Here is an 18908-nt window from a genome sequence, read left to right as displayed (position 1 = left end):
ATGTCTGTATAGTAGCCTATAACCTCCTCCCCGTATAGGGATTTTGGCCTGTCCCACGTCAGAGGTCTGACCTTCTCAAATTTTATCCAACAATTAAAGTCGTCATTATTTTGACGTGTCGTGATATAGCCTAATTGATATCTAATGATATATAATTTAGAAAAAAAAAATATTATTATTAACTTATTTGAATGACAAAAACAAAAACATTTGTGTCCCAAAATCTGGTTACCAAATGGTTTTCCTCATTACACAAAATTCATTTAATTTTTATAAATTTGATCTAAAATTTAGTAATTAAACAATTTCACTTCCCTTCCCCGTCCATTTATTGAAAAAGAAGAAAAAACATTTTCTGTTTAGTTATTTTATTATTATTTACACTTTCAAGCCATTGTTTGTACTGTTTTTGAAATAAATGATATGAAGATGGCTTTCTGGCTATTGCTGAGATGGGTCATGGGTTCACTTTGGTCACTCAAAGTAAAAAAAAAAAAAAAAAACACGAAAATACAAACTAAAAAGTATTTTGCGTGGTTAGAAACCAGACTGAAAACGTCTGAGTGGTAATTTCAATTCCCTTTTTTGGTCAGATACAAGGAAGTTTATGTGAGTTGTATGTGTGAATATAGTACCACGTGTTACAGTTACATAACATGCAATAAAACTCAATAGTGGCAAAGGTGACATTACTAAGCATACATTGTCATGATTATTGTCCAGGTTTGATGCTTTTTACCATATCAGGTTGTCGTCACAACACAAAACTTGTGTTACTACCAAATGGCATATTGATATAGACGATTTTTAGCACAATATTAATTTAAACATTTTTTTCTTTTTTTTACAAAACTTAATTCTTTCTTAAAAATGTTCTTTTCAAAATTAAATTCACTATGACCCTAAACACACTGAGGAGCATCAATACATTATCACCACAATAATTAACTTTATATGGCCCAAACTCAGCACCATAAAAGGATGTGCTGTCACATCCCTCTGAGATGTTATTTTACATCTTAACGTTGGTAGTTAGGAAATGTTCATACGGTCATAACCTCTGTGATTAAGCGGCATAAATAAAGGATGACAGTTCTGGATAAATACGGGAATTAAGACAATCAAATCGGCATTCAACTGTAAAAATAGATCCCATGTTTATTGCAATAAAAATACTGCATATTTCAAAATACACTTAAATATCTTCATATACCTTCTTCCGTGCTTTGATCAAAAAGGTGATCTTCATCTTCCAATCAGCCAGCTTTGTCCCTGCAGCAGCATTTACGGTCAAAATTTGCAATCTGAGTTGTCTTGATATCGATATATAAGACATTCTATTTATATATATAAAGACTTTACAGAGACCATATGTGTGTTTGTGTCCAATGCTGATGTCTGTACTGAGACCAGCTGATGTTAAACGGAATGTAATACACCAGAGTTTTCAGCTCTAAATAAAAATGAAGAGTTCTGAATTTCAGTTTCGGTGTGAGTGTATTAGAACCATCCTTGATGAAATGTGTGGCAAATTAATTAGGCACCGAAGAGATTCTGTAGGAAAAGATCAGATCTTCTATAGGCAGGCAAATCGAGCATGCATACAGCATCTCATAGAAAGAAATCAGGATTCCTTCCTCAAGGCATCATCTTGTCATATCCTATTTCCATGCATTGAACTGAGCATCTGAATCACAAAAGGAATGTACAGTATATCCACTTTGTTGTTTTTTGTCTTCAGAGTTATAATATCCTTTCACCTTCATTGGAGTCTGTAATTCCTCCGATGGCCCAATGAGCCTCATAATGAGTTCGAAGATGAAGTTCTGATCCAGATGCAGAGCAACAGAGGTCTGTACAGATGTTAATGTTCACCCTGCAGAAGCAACTCCTCACTCATGGTCAGTGCAAATAGAATTGTGCAAATCTACGTCACCTAGTGTCCCAAATCTTTTTCTTAATCAGTGTTTTTGTCTTGTTTCCCAGTAAAAGTCGTTTTAGCGTTTTTATTACCCTATTAATTAAATATAACAAAATTATTTATATTTAAATGTATATATATTATCTTAATATTTATGCCATTTTTATTCTCAAATATATCTCGTTTTATAGAAACTCAGATATTATTTTTGGAAAAACAAGACAAAATACTGAGAAAATTGCAGTCCAGAAATTTGCAGCCAGGCCACTGTTTCCTTCCTGACTATACTGGGTGAGGAGCATGGGGTTTCCCGTGGTACTGCTGTCTCCGTAAAGGTGGATGAGGAACAGGTCTGTACATATAAATAAGACTTTTATTAGATTACACGTTTTCCCAAAGACAATGTTTTACTCAATTGCCTGTTGAATTTTATTTATTTGCATGAAAATGAAAAGTCCTCTCACCTGGCAGGAGCAGCAGCTGACACAGGGTTACGCGAGTAAATTGATGAAGATGCAGCAGATCCTGAATGTCCCAGCAGTGGGGATGGAGGAGGGTGGGGTGAAGGATCCACAGGCAGTGGTTTCTTGGGAACCGGAGGTTTGGGAGGAACAGGGTTCTGAAACAGGACGAGGTGATACAGAGTCAGTATGGACTTTGTTTTTTGTCTTATAGGTTCAATTAGCAATTTATTATAGTTCAAAATAGCACTGCTCTGAGATAATTAGATACAAGAGCACATTAGTGTTGTTAATAGAGGGCTACACTTTACACGCCTGTGGTGATACCTGTCGGGTAGAGAGGACAGGGTCAGGAGGGAGGGGCTTGCTTGGTGCAGCCGGTCGCGTTCCTGTGGGCTAGACGTACAGTCGCAGATGCAGCCATGTGACAGAGAAAAGCAGGTGCTCAGTGAGACTAACTTGTTGTACAATTTTTCAAATCATTGGGAATCAAACTATTCCATCATGATTTTCCCCTTGATCGCAAGAATCATTTATTTGAGACCGGACTGAATCACAGGCCATGCACTGCACAACTGATTCCTCTGATTCATTCCAGCAAGATGCTGCTCAAATATTTCAGTTTTCACCTTGCAGAGAGACTGGGAGAGATAAAGCATATACAAACTCATAAATTTTGATGGGGGGAGGGAAGGGGGGCAAAGACCTCTTTACAGCACTATGATGTTTTGCCACCATCACCTATTCTTACCTAATGCTAGTACACAATGCTTAAAAAAAAGTTGCTGTCTTAAATTTTTAAGTACAATCAACTTGAATGTTTAAGTCATTTCAACCTAAATTACATTAAACTGACTTCATAAAATTAGTTGAACCTTGTAAAAAAGTAGAAAATTGCTTAACTTATTTTGATGAGTTAAAGCAATGTAAAAACATATGTTGTCATAACTTATTGATCATATAATTTTTTTTAATTAACTGACATTAACTTTTTTCTCAAAGATACTAGCCACTCAGAATTTTCACTGGCCACAATTTTGACATCGACAAATGGGGAAAAACTATAGATATTAATTATAGAGAAAACCAGGGTTCGAATTACAAAGTGGCTTTCGGGGGAGCCCTATTTTCCGATCCTCCCTGACTGATTTTAACGCTTTTGGTGCATGTTCGGGCATTTAAAACAATAGTTTTACAGTAAACAGTACAGAACGTACTTGGTTACTTACGTAACCTCGGTTTCCTTACCTCGGAGATAAGGGAACGAGTACTGCGTTGCCTTGCCGTGCTATTTCTCTCACGTCAGGTGTTTTCGCTTCAGTCGATTAGATCTGTCATATGGCGAGTTTTCTCTGTATTTATACTCTTCTATTTGGCGTGCAGAGTCTGGCAGGTCGCCAAGCGCTCCTATTGGATCGCGTGCTTCTGCTTTCTCGCCATTGGTTTGTGCAGTTGCCTCAGCACAGCCTATCAGCGCGCTCGCGCGAGCTCTGATGCTCTCGCCTGCGCTGCTGCAATACGTTTTAAAATAAAGGCTTCAATATTCTCGAGAAAAGGAGTTTTCCCTTGTACAGAATGTACAAAAAATGTACAGAAAATCAAAATCTATATGCGACACAAAAAAAATTGGACAGTGTTTTAGAGCTCCCCCTAAATGTCTCAAAGTAGGCTTTCAGGGGAGCCCAGGTCCTTTTCAGGGGAGCCGAGCTCCCCTTAGCTCCCCCGTAATTCGAACCCTGGAGAAAACCATATAGATATTTTTTATACTATCATCTCATAATTTGGCAGCAGGTTAATTAGGCTGCTGTCACTTTAAGACCTGATGCAAAGATGTTCACTTAAAACACAACTGACTGTGTTTACGTGAATACTTGCCAAGACCAGCATTTTGAAATAATTTTGTGTGTATTTGACTGTTTAAGCGCAATAAGCAGCACAAAAGGACTCAATTTAGTACTGAGAGGCGGCTTTATGCGCGCGCACTTTGGGTGGGAGCACAAAATCTGCCGGAATGAGCAAAATTATGCATAATACGTACAACAATGCAGGGCACCAACAATATTCACCCGGAACAAAGGAAACGAGTGATTGAAGGGATGCAGGTTTGTGTGTCAACTCGCTTGCGGAGAGAAGAGAGATAGAAAGCGCAGCTGGTATCGTGTACCTATTCTACGGAAAATGATTATTCAGTTCAATATATATCGAAAAATCTTTATTTTTGACAACTCTAAATTGCACTTAGTTTATTATTTCAGATGCCTTTTTAAAAGACTACAATTGAAAATTGTATATGCGTTACACACCACAGCTGAAATCCACCCCCATTTGGCGGGTTGGCAGGCGTTAATGTCAAGCCTTGATGATGTACCACCATATATTTTTATACTCCAGTTATTATTAATAGTGATGTTATTCCACTCCTTTAACTGATCAGATTTCATTGCGGAGGGTGGTAATATATATATATATATCAAAGATATATATATATATATATATATATATATATATATATATATATATATATATATATATATATATATATATATATATATCTTTGATATTCAAAGTTTCAATTAATCTATCTTCAGGTGTGAAAAAGTGCTTGATAGTTGGGGGCCTTAAGCACATAAATGGGTAATTTCGCGCAAATTCATCTAAAAGCGCCAAATTTGGCACAGATGTAGCTCAGGTCATACCGAAATGATTTAGCTAGGGCGCCGGAGCCAGCGACCCTCGGGGCCAAGATGGCGGCCAAATCCAATATGGCCGCCGCCCGAAAAGGGTTCCGGCTTTAACTTTTGAACCACATGAGTTACAAATACAAACTTGATATGTTTTTCAGCTTAATTGATCATGAGAAACACATAGGAATGTTTATATTTATGACCCAGTATATCTGGACCCCTTGATCCTCCAATTCCAATATGGCCGCTGTCCAAAAAAGCAGTTTGGGCTGTAGTATGGGGCCTTACACACCATTGTTCGCGCAAATGCATCTACAAGCACCAAATTTGGCACAGATGTAGCTGAGGGGATACTGAAATGATTTAGCCAGGGCGCCCGAGCCAATGGTCCCTGAGATCAAGATGGCGGCCAAATCCAATATGGCCGCCGCCTAAAAGGGTTTCGGCTATAGCTTTTGAGCCAGATGAGATACAAATACAAACTTGATGTCTATTTTACCTTCTTTGACCATGGGAAACCCATAGGAATACTTACATTTATGATTGGGTATATCAGGACCCCCCAATAACCCTAAATTCAATATGGCTGCTGTCCGAAAAACGGTTTTGGCTACAAATTTTGAACCAAATGCGCTACAAATGAGGATGTGGTGTCTATTTTATGTTTATTGACCACAGGAAGTCCATTGGCATATTTATATTTATGCTTGTGTAAGTCTGGAACCTGTATTCTTTTCAAGACTGTGGTTGAAAATCCTTTTTTTTTACCACAACTTTGAAGGTTATTCTCAATGTTGATTCATTTCCTTATAAAAGTGAAATGGTTTTCAGTTTACCACAGGTGAATACATTTCAAAGTGTAATCATATAAGAAAGAATAAGACACAAGTATTATTGCAAGGCAATATTTATATTATATCAAATTGTTAAAATAATAATATAGTAAATTTTTCCAAAACTCTTAAAGGTTTGCTTAGCATAACAAAAAAACAGCAATAAAATAAAAAACAACAGTGAATTCTCATGGTCTCTCACATGAATTATCATTATCACTCACAATCACTGGATCTCTCATTGTCTTCACCATCATTGTTTGTACAAGCACCCTCACATGCACATATAGAAGTGCAACGAACTACGGCTTTACAGCACTTACAGTGCCCTCTACATGCTGTCTTGCAGCCACAGTGGAGGAGAATGGTGCAGGCTTTACTGGCGTCTCCGAGATTAGTCCAGTAAGGTTCCCAAGTCTTTCTCGTAGAGTCCCGAAACCATCCCCATGCATTAAACTCTGGGATATCTTGCTGGACAGCGGTTGCCTGATTCCAGTAGAAGCTGGCCTGCAGCAGTGCTCTTTTGATGTGCTGAATCAATGCAGCTTGGGTGGGTGGCAGGTTCTCGAAAGACTTGGTACCATTCGAGAAAAGGTGATGTCTAGCTTCATCTACACGGCTGGAACCACAGCTCTTGCTGTACATGATGATGACCATACGCTCCAGTCTTTGGACATGGACGTCATTGTTGATCTGTTCAGGCTCCAAGGTGAGGGTAACCAGAGATTCTGTGAGATCTGGTGTTGCCTCCCAAGCTGCCCATGCACTCTTTTTCCCATGGCACAGAAAGGGTGAGGTTGTGTCACAGCCTGTTAAAGCGTGGAAGAGTGGTAAGGCTAGTGACTTCTGGGGACCAAGATCCTTGCCGTCCTTCGGATGAGAAGTAAAACCGAGGTCCTGACTCTCTGTGGTCATTAAAAATCCCATGGCATTTCTCATAAAGAGTAGGGGTGTAACCCTGGTGTCCTGGCCACATTCCACACATTGGCCCTTACCAATCATGGCCTCCTAATAATCCCCTTACATTGAATTGGCTCTATCACTCTCTCTCCTCTCTCCACCTATAGCTGGTGTGTGGTGAGCGCACTGGCGCCGTTGTTCTGTGGCTGCCGTCGCATCATCCAAGTGGATGCTGCACACTGGTGGTGGTTGAGGAGAGACCCCTGATATGATTGTAAAGCGCTTTGGGTGTACAGTAGTACATATGAAAGCGCTATATAAATGCCTCATTCTATTCTATTCTATTCTTGCTGATTTCATGAGCAGGAATGTCCCTATAGTTTTTTCCACCTGCAAAGCCGATCCAGAGCTCTGTGAGGCCGAGTGTGTTGAAGAAGCGGATGGCAAGGATGACAACATCGCTGTCGACAGTCTGGACAAATGCCTTTTTATGGCCATTGGCCCCAGCATGTGCAAGATGCAGGATTATTCTAGTGCTTCTGGATGATTACAAGGCTGAAGGGCAGACATGTCATACCCTGGTCTGTTGGAGAGTACAGCATCTTTCTTGGTGGAAAGGAGGAGTTTACCTGACATGCCATGCTTGGTTATCTCTTCACTGATATATCCAAATAGTTAAATATATAACAATATATCCAGTATATACTGTATATAATAGATATATCCAGTTACATTTTGGAATTGGAGTTCTCCTATCTCCTTTAGTTCTTGATCCGGTTCCTCTGCGTTGGTGAGTTTGTGTTTTGAGGTTCTCCTCTGGATATGTGTCAAACACAATATCCAGTCACGTGACAGATTCATAGCTCATGTGTGACCTCACAAACCCAGCAATATTGGTGTTAACGTAGTCATGGAATGTTTTTTTAAGTAGTTGGCCGGACCATTTGGACCATGAGCTATGAATCTGTCACATGAGCTCATCATGTACAGCAAGACCTGTGTTTCAAGCCGTGTAGATGAAGCTAGACATCAGTCTCTCGAGAACCTGCCACCCACCCAAGCTGCATTGATTCAGCACATCAAAAGAGCACTGCTGCAGGCCAGCTTCTACTGGAATCAGGCAACCGCTGTCCAGCAAGATATCCCAGAGTTTAATGCATGGGGATGGTTTCGGGACTCTACGAGAAAGACTTGGGAACCTTACTGGACTAATCTCGGAGACGCCAGTAAAGCCTGCACCATTCTCCTTCACTGTGGCTGCAAGACAGCATGTAGAGGGCACTGTAAGTGCTGTAAAGCCGGAGTTCGTTGCACTTCTATATGTGCATGTGAGGGTTCTTGTACAAACAATGATGGTGAAGACAATGAGAGATCCAGTGATTGTGAGTGATAATGATAATTCATGTGAGAGACCATGAGAATTCACTGTTGTTTATGTTATTGCTGTTTTTTTGTTATGCTTAGCAAACCTTTAAGAGTTTTGGAAAAATTTACTATATTATTATTTTAATAATTTAACATAATATAAATATTGCCTTGCAATAATAATTGTGTTTTATTCTTTCTTCTATGATTACACTTTGAAATGTATTCACCTGTGGTACACTGAAAACCATTTCACTTTTATAAGGAAATGAATCAACATTGAGAATAACCTTCAAAGTTGTGGTAAAAAAAAAAAAAGATTTTCAACCACAGCCTTGAAAAGAATACAGGTTCCAGACTTACACAAGCATAAATATAAATATGCCAATGGACTTCCTGTGGTCAATAAACATAAAATAGACACCACATCCTCATTTGTAGCGCATTTGGTTCAAAATTTGTAGCCAAAACCATTTTTCGGACATCGGCCATATTGAATTTAGGGAATTTGGGGGTCCTGATATACCCAATCATAAATGTAAGTATTCCTATGGGTTTCCCATGGTCAAAAAAGGTAAAACAGACATCAAGTTTGTATTTGTATCTCATCTGGCTCAAAAGCTATAGCCAAAACCCTTTCAGGCGGCGGCCATATTGGATTTGGCCGCCATCTTGGTCTCAGGGACCATTGGCTCGGGCGCCCTGGCTAAATCATTTCAGTATCCCCTCAGCTACATCTGTGCCAAATTTGGTGCTTGTAGATGCATTTGCGCGACAATGGTGTGTAAGGCCCCATACTACAGCCCAAACTGCTTTTTTGGACAGCGGCCATATTGGAATTGGAGGATCGAGGGGTCCAGATATACTGGGTCATAAATATAAACATTCCTATGTGTTTCTCATGATCAATTAAGCTGAAAAACATATCAAGTTTGTATTTGTATCTCATGTGGTTCAAAAGTTAAAGCCGGAACCCTTTTCGGGCGGCGGCCATATTGGATTTGGCCGCCATCTTGGCCCCGAGGGTCGCTGGCTCCGGCGCCCTAGCTAAATCATTTCGGTATGACCTGAGCTACATCTGTGCCAAATTTGGCGCTTTTAGATGAATTTGCGCGAAAATGTGCTTAAGGCCCCCAACTATGAAACATTTATAAATAACTACAAGAAGTCATTAGTTCTAGTGTTGGTGGATTATTATAACTAGTATTGGTGAGATAACTCTACAGGAGCAGATAATTTTTCCACATAAGGGCACTAAGATAGTTTAAAGATTTGCTGAAATTCACTGTATGTGATTTATTAATATTCATGGGGGGGGGGGGGGGGTATTAAACAGGATGAATTACAAATGAATATTAATGTATCACACACGGTAAATTGTGTCTATTGGGATACTGTCTATTGTGGTTGTGTGAAAAATGTGGAAAAAATATATTTGTTTACAAACCTAATTATTCTAAAGATATTAAGCATGAGCATTCAAGTCAACTGAACTCAATTTTATTACTAGAAATAGTACTAGGATTGTATGTTATGATGAATTAGATGTTGATGAAACTTTTTCTTTATGGTGATATTTGAAAATATTCCAGATTACATGCTCTCCCTCAGTCTGATCTCTACACACTCCATTCACTCCAGAGGAACCATCAGCCCATCCACATGCACAAAACACCAACATCTCACTGTTACACCCAAATGACAAGGACACAAGCACAACTCCACATGCAAAACCACACAAAGACTTGGACCACGACTAGGAACATGGAGTGAGTTTCTAAAGGTAGACACTTTGGGTCAAGACAAAATAACAGACAGTTAAACATGGCAGCTACAGCAGCAAGTGCTCCCTCTACCTTGCACTGCCTCTTGCTCTCTGAGGGGGCAGGGTCAGGAGGGAGGGGTTTGGTGGGAGGGGCGGGCCAATGCCCTGCCAACTGAAGAACCAGAAAGAGCAATAAAACAGCAATGGTTTGTATTTATAACACACCGCTATATCCACCATATCAGCTCTATACATCTCTGTTCCTCACAAGCTTGGTGAGCATGATGAGATTTACCTGAGCGGGTTTAGAGACAGGATCAGGTGGAAGAGGTTTAGTTGGAGGAGCAGGCCTGTGCTGGACCTAACAAGACAAAAGTGTTGTGGAGGGGGTAGCAGAGAGGGAGTGAACTTTTACAGTACATGCACGTTATAATAAGAAAAGTTGGTTAGCTGTTTTAGGCATAACAGTAAGCCAAGAAAAAAAATGCCTGATATTGTTACGATGGCAGCAGAAGCAAAGGAGACTGGAGCTTCAGTTAACTAGTTACTGTAAGATATTTTTGCAGTTTGTGTAGGAACAAAGATTCATGCAGGGAAGCTTCGACGGAGGAGCAACATATGTTACAAACAGTCGCCAAAAGCATTTGGCCTTTGGTTTTACTGCATCAAGCACATTTTTTTGTCATTCATCAGATCTTTTTCAGCGGATCGATGAAAGAGTCAACCAGCCCCCTTTTGGTACCCCTCAGTAGGTCTCACCCCTCAGTAGGTTTGCTTGACCTGGCTTTCAGTGGTTCTCCTTAAAGGCACAATATGTAGGATCTTTGTAATAAAATATCCAAAAACCACTTGCACAGTGTGATATATTTTTATATCGTCATCATATCATTGTAGATGGACCAAAATAAAACCATTCAAATATCAAGTAAATAAGTATTGTGATACTTGGTGCCACAGTGACACTCTTGTCCCAAAAAGTATTGCTATACCACAATACTCAATATGTTGTCCCACGGTGAGCCATTTGCCCTGTTGCACCTACACAAAATTTGAGGGTTCCTCCACCTGCCAAATCCCACTTTAACCACTGTGTACATAGAAGCCGCTAATGAGACATCTATGACACAGAATCTAGCACGCCGCTGTTGTGTCATTCAGTCATCATGCATCACGATTATTTATTGGCAAGTAAAGAAAATCCAAAAAAAGTAAACATAGATCAAATGAGGCAAGCAGGCTTTGGGACAAATGGAGAAATAAAACAATGATCAATATCAGTGTGGCGTTTTCAAGATGGAGAGAGCTTCACGACAAACTTGGACTTGACAGAAACTCCTCTCGCGTGTGTTTTAATAGACAGGTAAGCTAATATATATTAATTATTGTACACATACAGTTATACTGCACTTTCTTTGTACGTCAGTAACACTTTTAATCAAGTCTGGTGACCAAGTCTATGGCAGTGAAATTAAAAACAGTATGTGTTGCACAAAAATATTTAGCCATTACTTGTACATACAATGTACTTTTAGTATGATTGTTTTAAACACGTAAAACTGCGCAGCATTAACCCACCAAATCATTTGACAAATTGTTACATATCAGTAACAGGCTAATAAAGCATTACATTGCACGTTCCTTGTAGCTAATTCATTATGATGACATAAAATAGTGTGATCAAACGTACAGGTAATACAAAAACTAATTCATTACCTCATCCGTGAACATGATTCGAGAATTCCATACATCTCTGGATGGGGAAAACAACATCTCCCATCATTCCACTCTCCTTCATAGCGTCATCAAGCTTTGCCTTTGTTATTGTTTTGAAAATGCGACATCTGGCGGCGAAAACTTACATATTGTGCCTTTAACTAGGTATTTGCCTCTGTTAATAATCTACCACAAAGGACCATTGCATACATTCTAGAGCTGGAACAAATCCAGAATTTTGGCTTTGATATAAAACTAGCTTTGTTATCTCAGCATAGATACTATATCTGTACCTGAGGCGACAATTAAACAGGCTTGGGCAACTGATGAAATGAGACTAGGGCTGTAAATATATTCATATAAAAGATTTAATAATGACAAATATTATTGAACTTATATTCACTTATTTTACCAGTTCATTAGTTAAACATTTTGAGGTTTAAATCTTTTTGTTTTAAAGTGTTGGATTCAACAATTAATTTGTTTGCTATTATTTCATTTGATCTATAGATAAATTACAGAATTTACACTACCATAGAAAAGTTTGGTCAGTACTTTTATTCAGCAATGAAGCATTGAATTAATTTCAGATTTCAATTTCAGATTTTTGAACTTTTTATTCAGAAAAAGTTTATTTAGTTTCACGCAGAAGAACTGTTTTCAACATTGATATTAACAAGAAATGTTTCTTGAGCACCAAATCATCAAATTAGAATGATTTCTGACGGATCATGTGACACTGAAGACTGGAGTAATGGCTGCTGAAAATTCAGCTTTGCCATTACAGCCATAAATGACATTTTAAAATGTATTCAAATACAAAACAGTTATTTTAAATTGTAATAACATTTCATAATATTACTTTCTATTTACTGTATTTTTGATCATACTGTATAAATACAGCCTTTGTGAGCATAAGATACTACTTTCAAAAAGATTTAAAAAATGACTGACCCCAAACTTACAGTGGTAGTGTTTGTCAAAATCTTCATCACACGGCACTAAATGATCTTTTTTTTTTAGGTACCACTGTGTGTTTTTTGGAACCAGTATACATACTATAATACATTTCATTGCGTGTGATCACCAGCTACCAGCAGCTTGCTCAGATATTATTTCCTCTCTGGACATAGTGACCCTCACTGGGGGCTAATTTCTCTACTTCTGACTCTCAGTAACCCTACACCACATTATAGGAGATCAAGCTCCAGTAATCGTATCATCGAATGGGCTAGATGCTCGGGAGCAGCACTGTTTTTCTGTAGAGCAGATTTACTGTACCTTGCTGATAGCCTGGGTGAGAGGGATGTCGCTCTGGGGGGGCCACTGGTACCTGAGCGGTTGCACCTGATCTCCATTTCGAGCATTTGCTAGCTCCATGGCAGGAGTTCTGTGAGGAAAATACAAGATATTCACAATATTACACACATTCATACATTTTTTTAGACACTCGATGAGAACATTGTTGGTGATCAATTTTATCTCACTATATAAATCTACTTCAAATACACCAGTACTGTTGTGTAATAGGGAACTGGAGAACTGTGTGGGAAAGACAGCTAGCAGGGAGACACTTAACATTTGAGACTAAACAAACATTTTTTTCTTCCAGCAACACAGACCTCTGGTGTGTTAAAGAAATTTAAGAAACTCTTCATTGTGACTATTTTGCTGGAAGTCCCACAACACACAACCAGAGAGGAGCTTGTCAATGACAGCCAATGTTAAGGCAAGTTTTATATTCAGTTTTTCATTGCCATTCAAAGCCCTTGCTGGTGAGAGACAAATGTTCAACTAATGTTTAACTAAGTATAGCTGCGGCAAACAAACTGAAGCACAACATTCACAGATACCTCCGGTTTTCCTCCTTCACACAGTATTCAATATAGGACACCGAGACCCCACTGCATCATGGGTAAAACACAGTAAAACATTATCATTAATAATTTATCGTATGATCTATGACTCTTATGAAGGATCTTCTCTTTTATCTCATATTAACACTTCAGGTTGTCATTTCTGGCTGGCTGTTGTTTTTATGTCACCAGTGTTTTTTACACTATGCTGATTGAGGTGGGTTTATCGAATTACAATGATGGTCTGATCATTTTTTTTCCAAGGGTCAATGACAAATAAGTGTCTACAACAAAGAAAAGGAAAAATCTTTTTATAATCTAGTTTAAAACACCCAAATTGTTAGAAATGGACTAATTGTATGTATGTTGTTTCATTTGTTTTTATAAAACCTTTATACAGTTTAAGAAAAGTTTTAATATAATGACTTTTATGGTGTAACCATCAAGTAATATTAAAGGGGTCATAACATGGATTTTTTTTTTGTACACAGTATGTTCCTTGAAGTTCACTTATAATGTTAATAAAGGTTTTTTGCACAAAAAACAAACAAACATATATGTGGAAAAATGGTTATTTTCAACCCTCATTCCGTAATGATTCGTTTTTAAGGGGCGGCTCCTTTAAAGGGGACATATCATGCTAAATCCACTTTTTTAGCCCTTAAATGCATTTTGTTGTATATTTGGAGTGTTTAGAAGTACAGAAAATATGAAATTATTCTCTTCAGGTGCTTCGTTGATATCTTTATATTCTGTTTTGGTCATATTTTTCAACCTGTTCCGATTTTTCTGTTATCTATGACGTTTTGTGAACTAATACGTCACAGTATTTGCAGCGGAACTGCCAAATAAGGACATTGACTCCCGGCCCAACACTTCGAGCAATCCGCCATTTTTATTTCTCGCTGCAATTTTGTAGTCCAAGCTAAAGGATGCAGAAGTTACGAGAGGGTAAGTTAAAATGTTCGGTTGTTGGATGTAGTAACCCACACACTTCATTACACCGTCTAATGTAGATGAACTGCCGCGCTTGTGTCAGGACGCATGTTTAACTGAAAGAACGAGCAGAGAGAGAGAGACCCCGTCGCGCGCGCGCTCACTCTCTCTCTCTTCAGAGCCAGAAGAACGTGTAAACAAGACATCACCGTCTCCAAACTAGACGCTGTCTTGCTCTCTCTCCCTCGCACATACTAATCAAAATAAATCGACACGGTGGTAAAAGGTCGGAAGACCAAAGTTTCATGTGTAAATACAGTAACACACCATTGCGATACATCCATATGAAGACGTTGTTCTGCAGATTCGTCGTCTTCATTTTCATCTCGCTTCGGCTCCGACTCTGGCTCGAACATGTAAGGCTGGATGGACAAGTCTTCCGTTGTTGACATTTTGTTAATAACGTGTGAATAAAAAGTTTCTGTGCCGCTAGATAATCGTATCTCTGCTATCAGACTACAAAAATGGCTGAACGGGGTGGAGTTGAACCTCTGCATCCTGTAGAGGGGCGGGGTATGAAGTGTCTCAGTTGTATTTAAAGAGACCGCACCAAAACGGGTTGATTGAGACGCACCTCAGAAAAGGGGTAGAAAAGGGGCCTGTGGAGCTATAATAATGAGGAATTCAGACCCAAGCATTGCAGTTCCGCTTTATATAGACTACAAATGTATGATTTATATGTAAAAAGGAACAATTTAAAAGCATGATATGTCTCCTTTAAGGCTTGTCAGTAAACGGCCACTGTTATGATTGGCTGTCACTTCACTGTTATGAAGTCATTGCATAGGAAACCGTATCAATGTCCACTCGCTATTGCATGTGAGTATGTTTTTTGAGAACATTATATATATAAGACCGTCATTTACAGACAAAGCATTATGAAATCTCGTATGGTTTGCAATGCAGCTCCTATCAGATCCAATATAGCTGACTGCTTCAACGTTTCTTTGCAAACTCTCCATTACATTTTGCCTAATTTACAAAACTATCTGCAGGCAAATTCTCCTAACAAACATATAATCCTCAATCCACACAAATCCCACAATTTCCAGAGCTTATTTAAATAAATCCCTGTTTATAATGACTAGAATGTTTTAAGATCTGTAACTTGCAGGATGATTTAATGGTAATGAGACCTCTTATATGTCAAAAGATCAAGGCAAATTTGAAAATAAATTGAATTTTTAAATGTACTATTTAATAAATTATCATAATTATTATATCTTATGATATTGACCCTCAATGAATCATTTCGGGCATAAACAGTAAAGTGAGATAAATTGCATCAATAATGTATGTCATCTTTCTGTCCCTGTGTCTTTTGATCAGTCTCACCGGCTCTGTCGGGTCTTGCTGAAGGGGGTGTGGCCGAGGTAAACAAGACCTCGTCGACAGCGGGGGAAGCGGAGTGCGACAAACAGCAGTGAGACCGGAAACACAAACAGGAAAATGACCAGAAGAGCCACCCGCGCAGGATCTGAATCTGTATACATGCAAAAATGAGGCTAAACACAAGCACGGCAATGTAATCAATGTAATGATGTGGTAGTGTGTGTGTATAGTACCTCTGGGCTCTCGAGCAGGGCCGCTGTCCACACTGCCTCCGCTTCCAGAGTATTTGCAGTCAGGAGGAGCCCAGCCCTCAGCACAATGACAATTCTTATTACTGTTACACACCTACATATACAAAGACAAAATAGAGAAGGAAAAAGTGAAACTGCGAGTTTAAGTGACTCATCCCTCTTTGTCTGCTCCGCCCCTCCCCCCTTCTCACCCCGTGGCCATTGCACTTCCTTCGACAGTCTTCAACACCAAACATGGACACGTCCCTGCATCGTTGATCCACACATGCCTGAGAATACAATGTTACAATAAATCAAACAAATTTTTAATAAATTTTAAATATTTAAAAAAAAAAAAATTTACTAGGACATAAATAGATATCTATATATTATTTAATATTATCAAATATTATTATACAATTTAAAATAATTGTCTGTATTTGAATATTTTTTTAAATGTAATTTATTTCTGTGATGGCAACGGTGATTTTCCAGCAGCCATTACTCCAGTCTTCAGTGTCACATGATCCTTCAGAAATCATTCTATCAGCATTCTGCCGATTTGAAGCTCAAGAAACAGTTGTACAGCTTAATATTTTTACAATTTTTTTTAGGATTTTTTGATGAATAGCATTTATTTGAAACAGAATTTGTTTGCAACAATGTAAAATTCTTTAGAGTTACTTTTAGATCCTTAATGAAAATGAATATATATAAATCGCTAGTGTAAGAAAATGTCACATTTTTTATCACATTGTCTAAAAAGATTTTTTAAACCCACTAAATCTGTATTAAATGTATTAAATTAACAATCCTAAAAAAGTACACATTTTATGGAGACTCACCTTGTTGGGCCCACAGGTTGTCCCCTGGGACACCATGGCTGGGTCAGAAACATCATCACCCAGATTAAAATAGGTCCCCCGGCAGGTAAAGTCACTCTGGTTCAGTATGACTGTTGTGGTCAGAATCTCAGCGTTGGAGCCCAGCAGGGGACGTTCACTTCCACCCTGACACTGGATCCTACCACAGTGCACATCCCTTAGCAAAATAGAGCACATTTTAAAACAAAGATTACAGCCATATCTTCATAAAATGCAATGTAATTAAACAACATTCCTGCAGAGTTTTTTTGCACAATTTGTTAGTAATTATGCTTATAAAATAAATGCAAAAAAGATTTCACAAACGTACTACTGGATACTAAACATTTTAGGAAACAATTATGATCATGTCTGTGCTTAAAAAAAAAAAAATCTCAATCAAGGCTACAAGCCCTCACCCTTTCAAACAGGGGATGTAGGATCCGTTGGGCATCTGGCCACAGTTTCCGTACTTATTGCCCTGCTTGTTCACAGATGAGAAGCAGATAGGTGGAGCGTGGGTGGAGTCTTAGAGGAGCGGAGAGAACAGAGAACGAACCACAATAAATCTAGACACTAGTTGAGAATTATCAGAATCATCATTGTGGAGTGTGTGACACTCACTCAGTCCCCAGAGCATTTGGCACTGCTCGTCCAGACTGGCACACACGCCGCTGTAGCAGTAGGAGGAACCGTCCTTGCATGACTCTCCATTCTGCAGAAACACATTGGGAGGACAGTAGGGGGAAGTGCCGGTGCAGTACTCTGGCAAATCACACTCTCCCAACGGCCCCCGACACACCGACCCGGCCACGCGTAACTATGGGGAAAGAGATGATTGGGATGCAGTGAGAGAGTAGAATCAGCGGCACATGTCTAAGTGAGTAATTATTTATAAGCAAACTTACAAACCTTGCAGTTCTCACAGCAGATGCCATCAGAAGAGCACTGGGCCCCGGGAACCAGTTTACACGTGCTGGCATTGCAGCAAGGATCGTTGCATTCCTGAACAGACACAAATGGGAAACAGATTACAGAGGTGAAGAACATATTACAACATTTTATTGTTTTACAATCCTATAAATTATGATTAGGGGTGGGAATCATTTGAAATCTATTGATTTGATTTATTTCAAATCTTGGGGTCATCATTCTTGATTTTGAATAAAATTTTGACTTGATATAATGTAGTAAAACTTCTCAGTTTTTTCCGCGTCTTTCATTTCTGGATGATAACGTGCGGTGGGAGTCTCAATTTTTTTAACTTATTAAATGCATTATTATCATCTTTTATGTAAAAGTCTTACTGTACAATAAATTCGTACAGTTCTGCCATTTTTGCTCTGAAAACATTATGTTATTAACTAACATTAAAAATTAGATTTGTGAATCGGTAGAAGATAGAATCGCGATTATTTAAACCCATCTGATGATTTATTATTTGTGCCTGTAATGTTTGCTGTCAGCTTAAAGAGACAGTACACCCTTTTTTCTTTTTTTTACAATTATTTACTCAAACATTTATGACTTTCTTTCTGCTCTGAAACAATAATGTAATATTTTTGTTCCACAGAAGAAAAAAAGACATGCAGGTTTGGAAAAATATAAAGGTAAGTAAATGTTCATTTTTAGATGAAATATTCCTTTAAGTTGTCACATGCACTTTGTCATAAGTCACCGGTAAATGAAGTAGAACCAGGAACCAATAGGCAGGAAGCGGTTTCTTACATCCAGCAGGCCGCAGTCACACTCCTCTCCTTTCTCCACATACAGGTTCCCGCAGCGCGGACCTCCCAGAAGGCTCTCTGGCTGAGGCACATTAAACAGACACATACCGCCTCCGTGCAGTAGACTGAGAGAGAGATCCCGTTCGCTGCAGCTGCTAAAGAGCTGACCGGGCATAAACCTGCACATGAGAGCATTTACTTCATACTGCATGATTTATCACTAGCGATATAATATCAAATCACAGACACACATTTTTTCACT

The 18908-nt window shown here is 38.7% G+C and overlaps 1 protein-coding gene across 5 annotated transcripts in view; it reads right to left on the bottom strand.

The window, feature by feature from the left end:
- Nucleotides 1-1132: 1132 nt before the first annotated feature.
- Nucleotides 1133-18908, bottom strand: part of adam15 (ADAM metallopeptidase domain 15) — a 41099-nt gene continuing 23323 nt past the window's right edge. For 2 of the 5 annotated variants that reach the window (XM_081388707.1, XM_081388711.1), the window contains 14 exons: nucleotides 18648-18825; nucleotides 17832-17924; nucleotides 17544-17739; nucleotides 17339-17447; nucleotides 16902-17097; nucleotides 16269-16346; nucleotides 16060-16171; nucleotides 15830-15977; nucleotides 12924-13032; nucleotides 10225-10290; nucleotides 10021-10101; nucleotides 2710-2778; nucleotides 2386-2540; nucleotides 1133-2273 (listed from right to left, as the gene is read on the bottom strand). In XM_081388707.1, the coding sequence (XP_081244833.1) occupies nucleotides 2204-2273; nucleotides 2386-2540; nucleotides 2710-2778; nucleotides 10021-10101; nucleotides 10225-10290; nucleotides 12924-13032; nucleotides 15830-15977; nucleotides 16060-16171; nucleotides 16269-16346; nucleotides 16902-17097; nucleotides 17339-17447; nucleotides 17544-17739; nucleotides 17832-17924; nucleotides 18648-18825 (1660 nt within the window). In that variant the 3' untranslated portion in view covers nucleotides 1133-2203. The remainder of the gene's footprint in view (nucleotides 2274-2385; nucleotides 2541-2709; nucleotides 2779-10020; nucleotides 10102-10224; nucleotides 10291-12923; nucleotides 13033-15829; nucleotides 15978-16059; nucleotides 16172-16268; nucleotides 16347-16901; nucleotides 17098-17338; nucleotides 17448-17543; nucleotides 17740-17831; nucleotides 17925-18647; nucleotides 18826-18908) is intronic. The other 3 variants (XM_081388709.1, XM_081388708.1, XM_081388710.1) reach the window with 3 other exon arrangements.

This window comes from Scardinius erythrophthalmus (assembly GCF_964197995.2).
Source record: "Scardinius erythrophthalmus genome assembly, chromosome: 16".
Lineage (NCBI taxonomy): Eukaryota > Metazoa > Chordata > Actinopteri > Cypriniformes > Leuciscidae > Scardinius > Scardinius erythrophthalmus.
The sequence above is the reverse complement of the archived record's forward strand: the minus strand, read 5'-3'. Positions and strand labels throughout refer to the sequence as shown.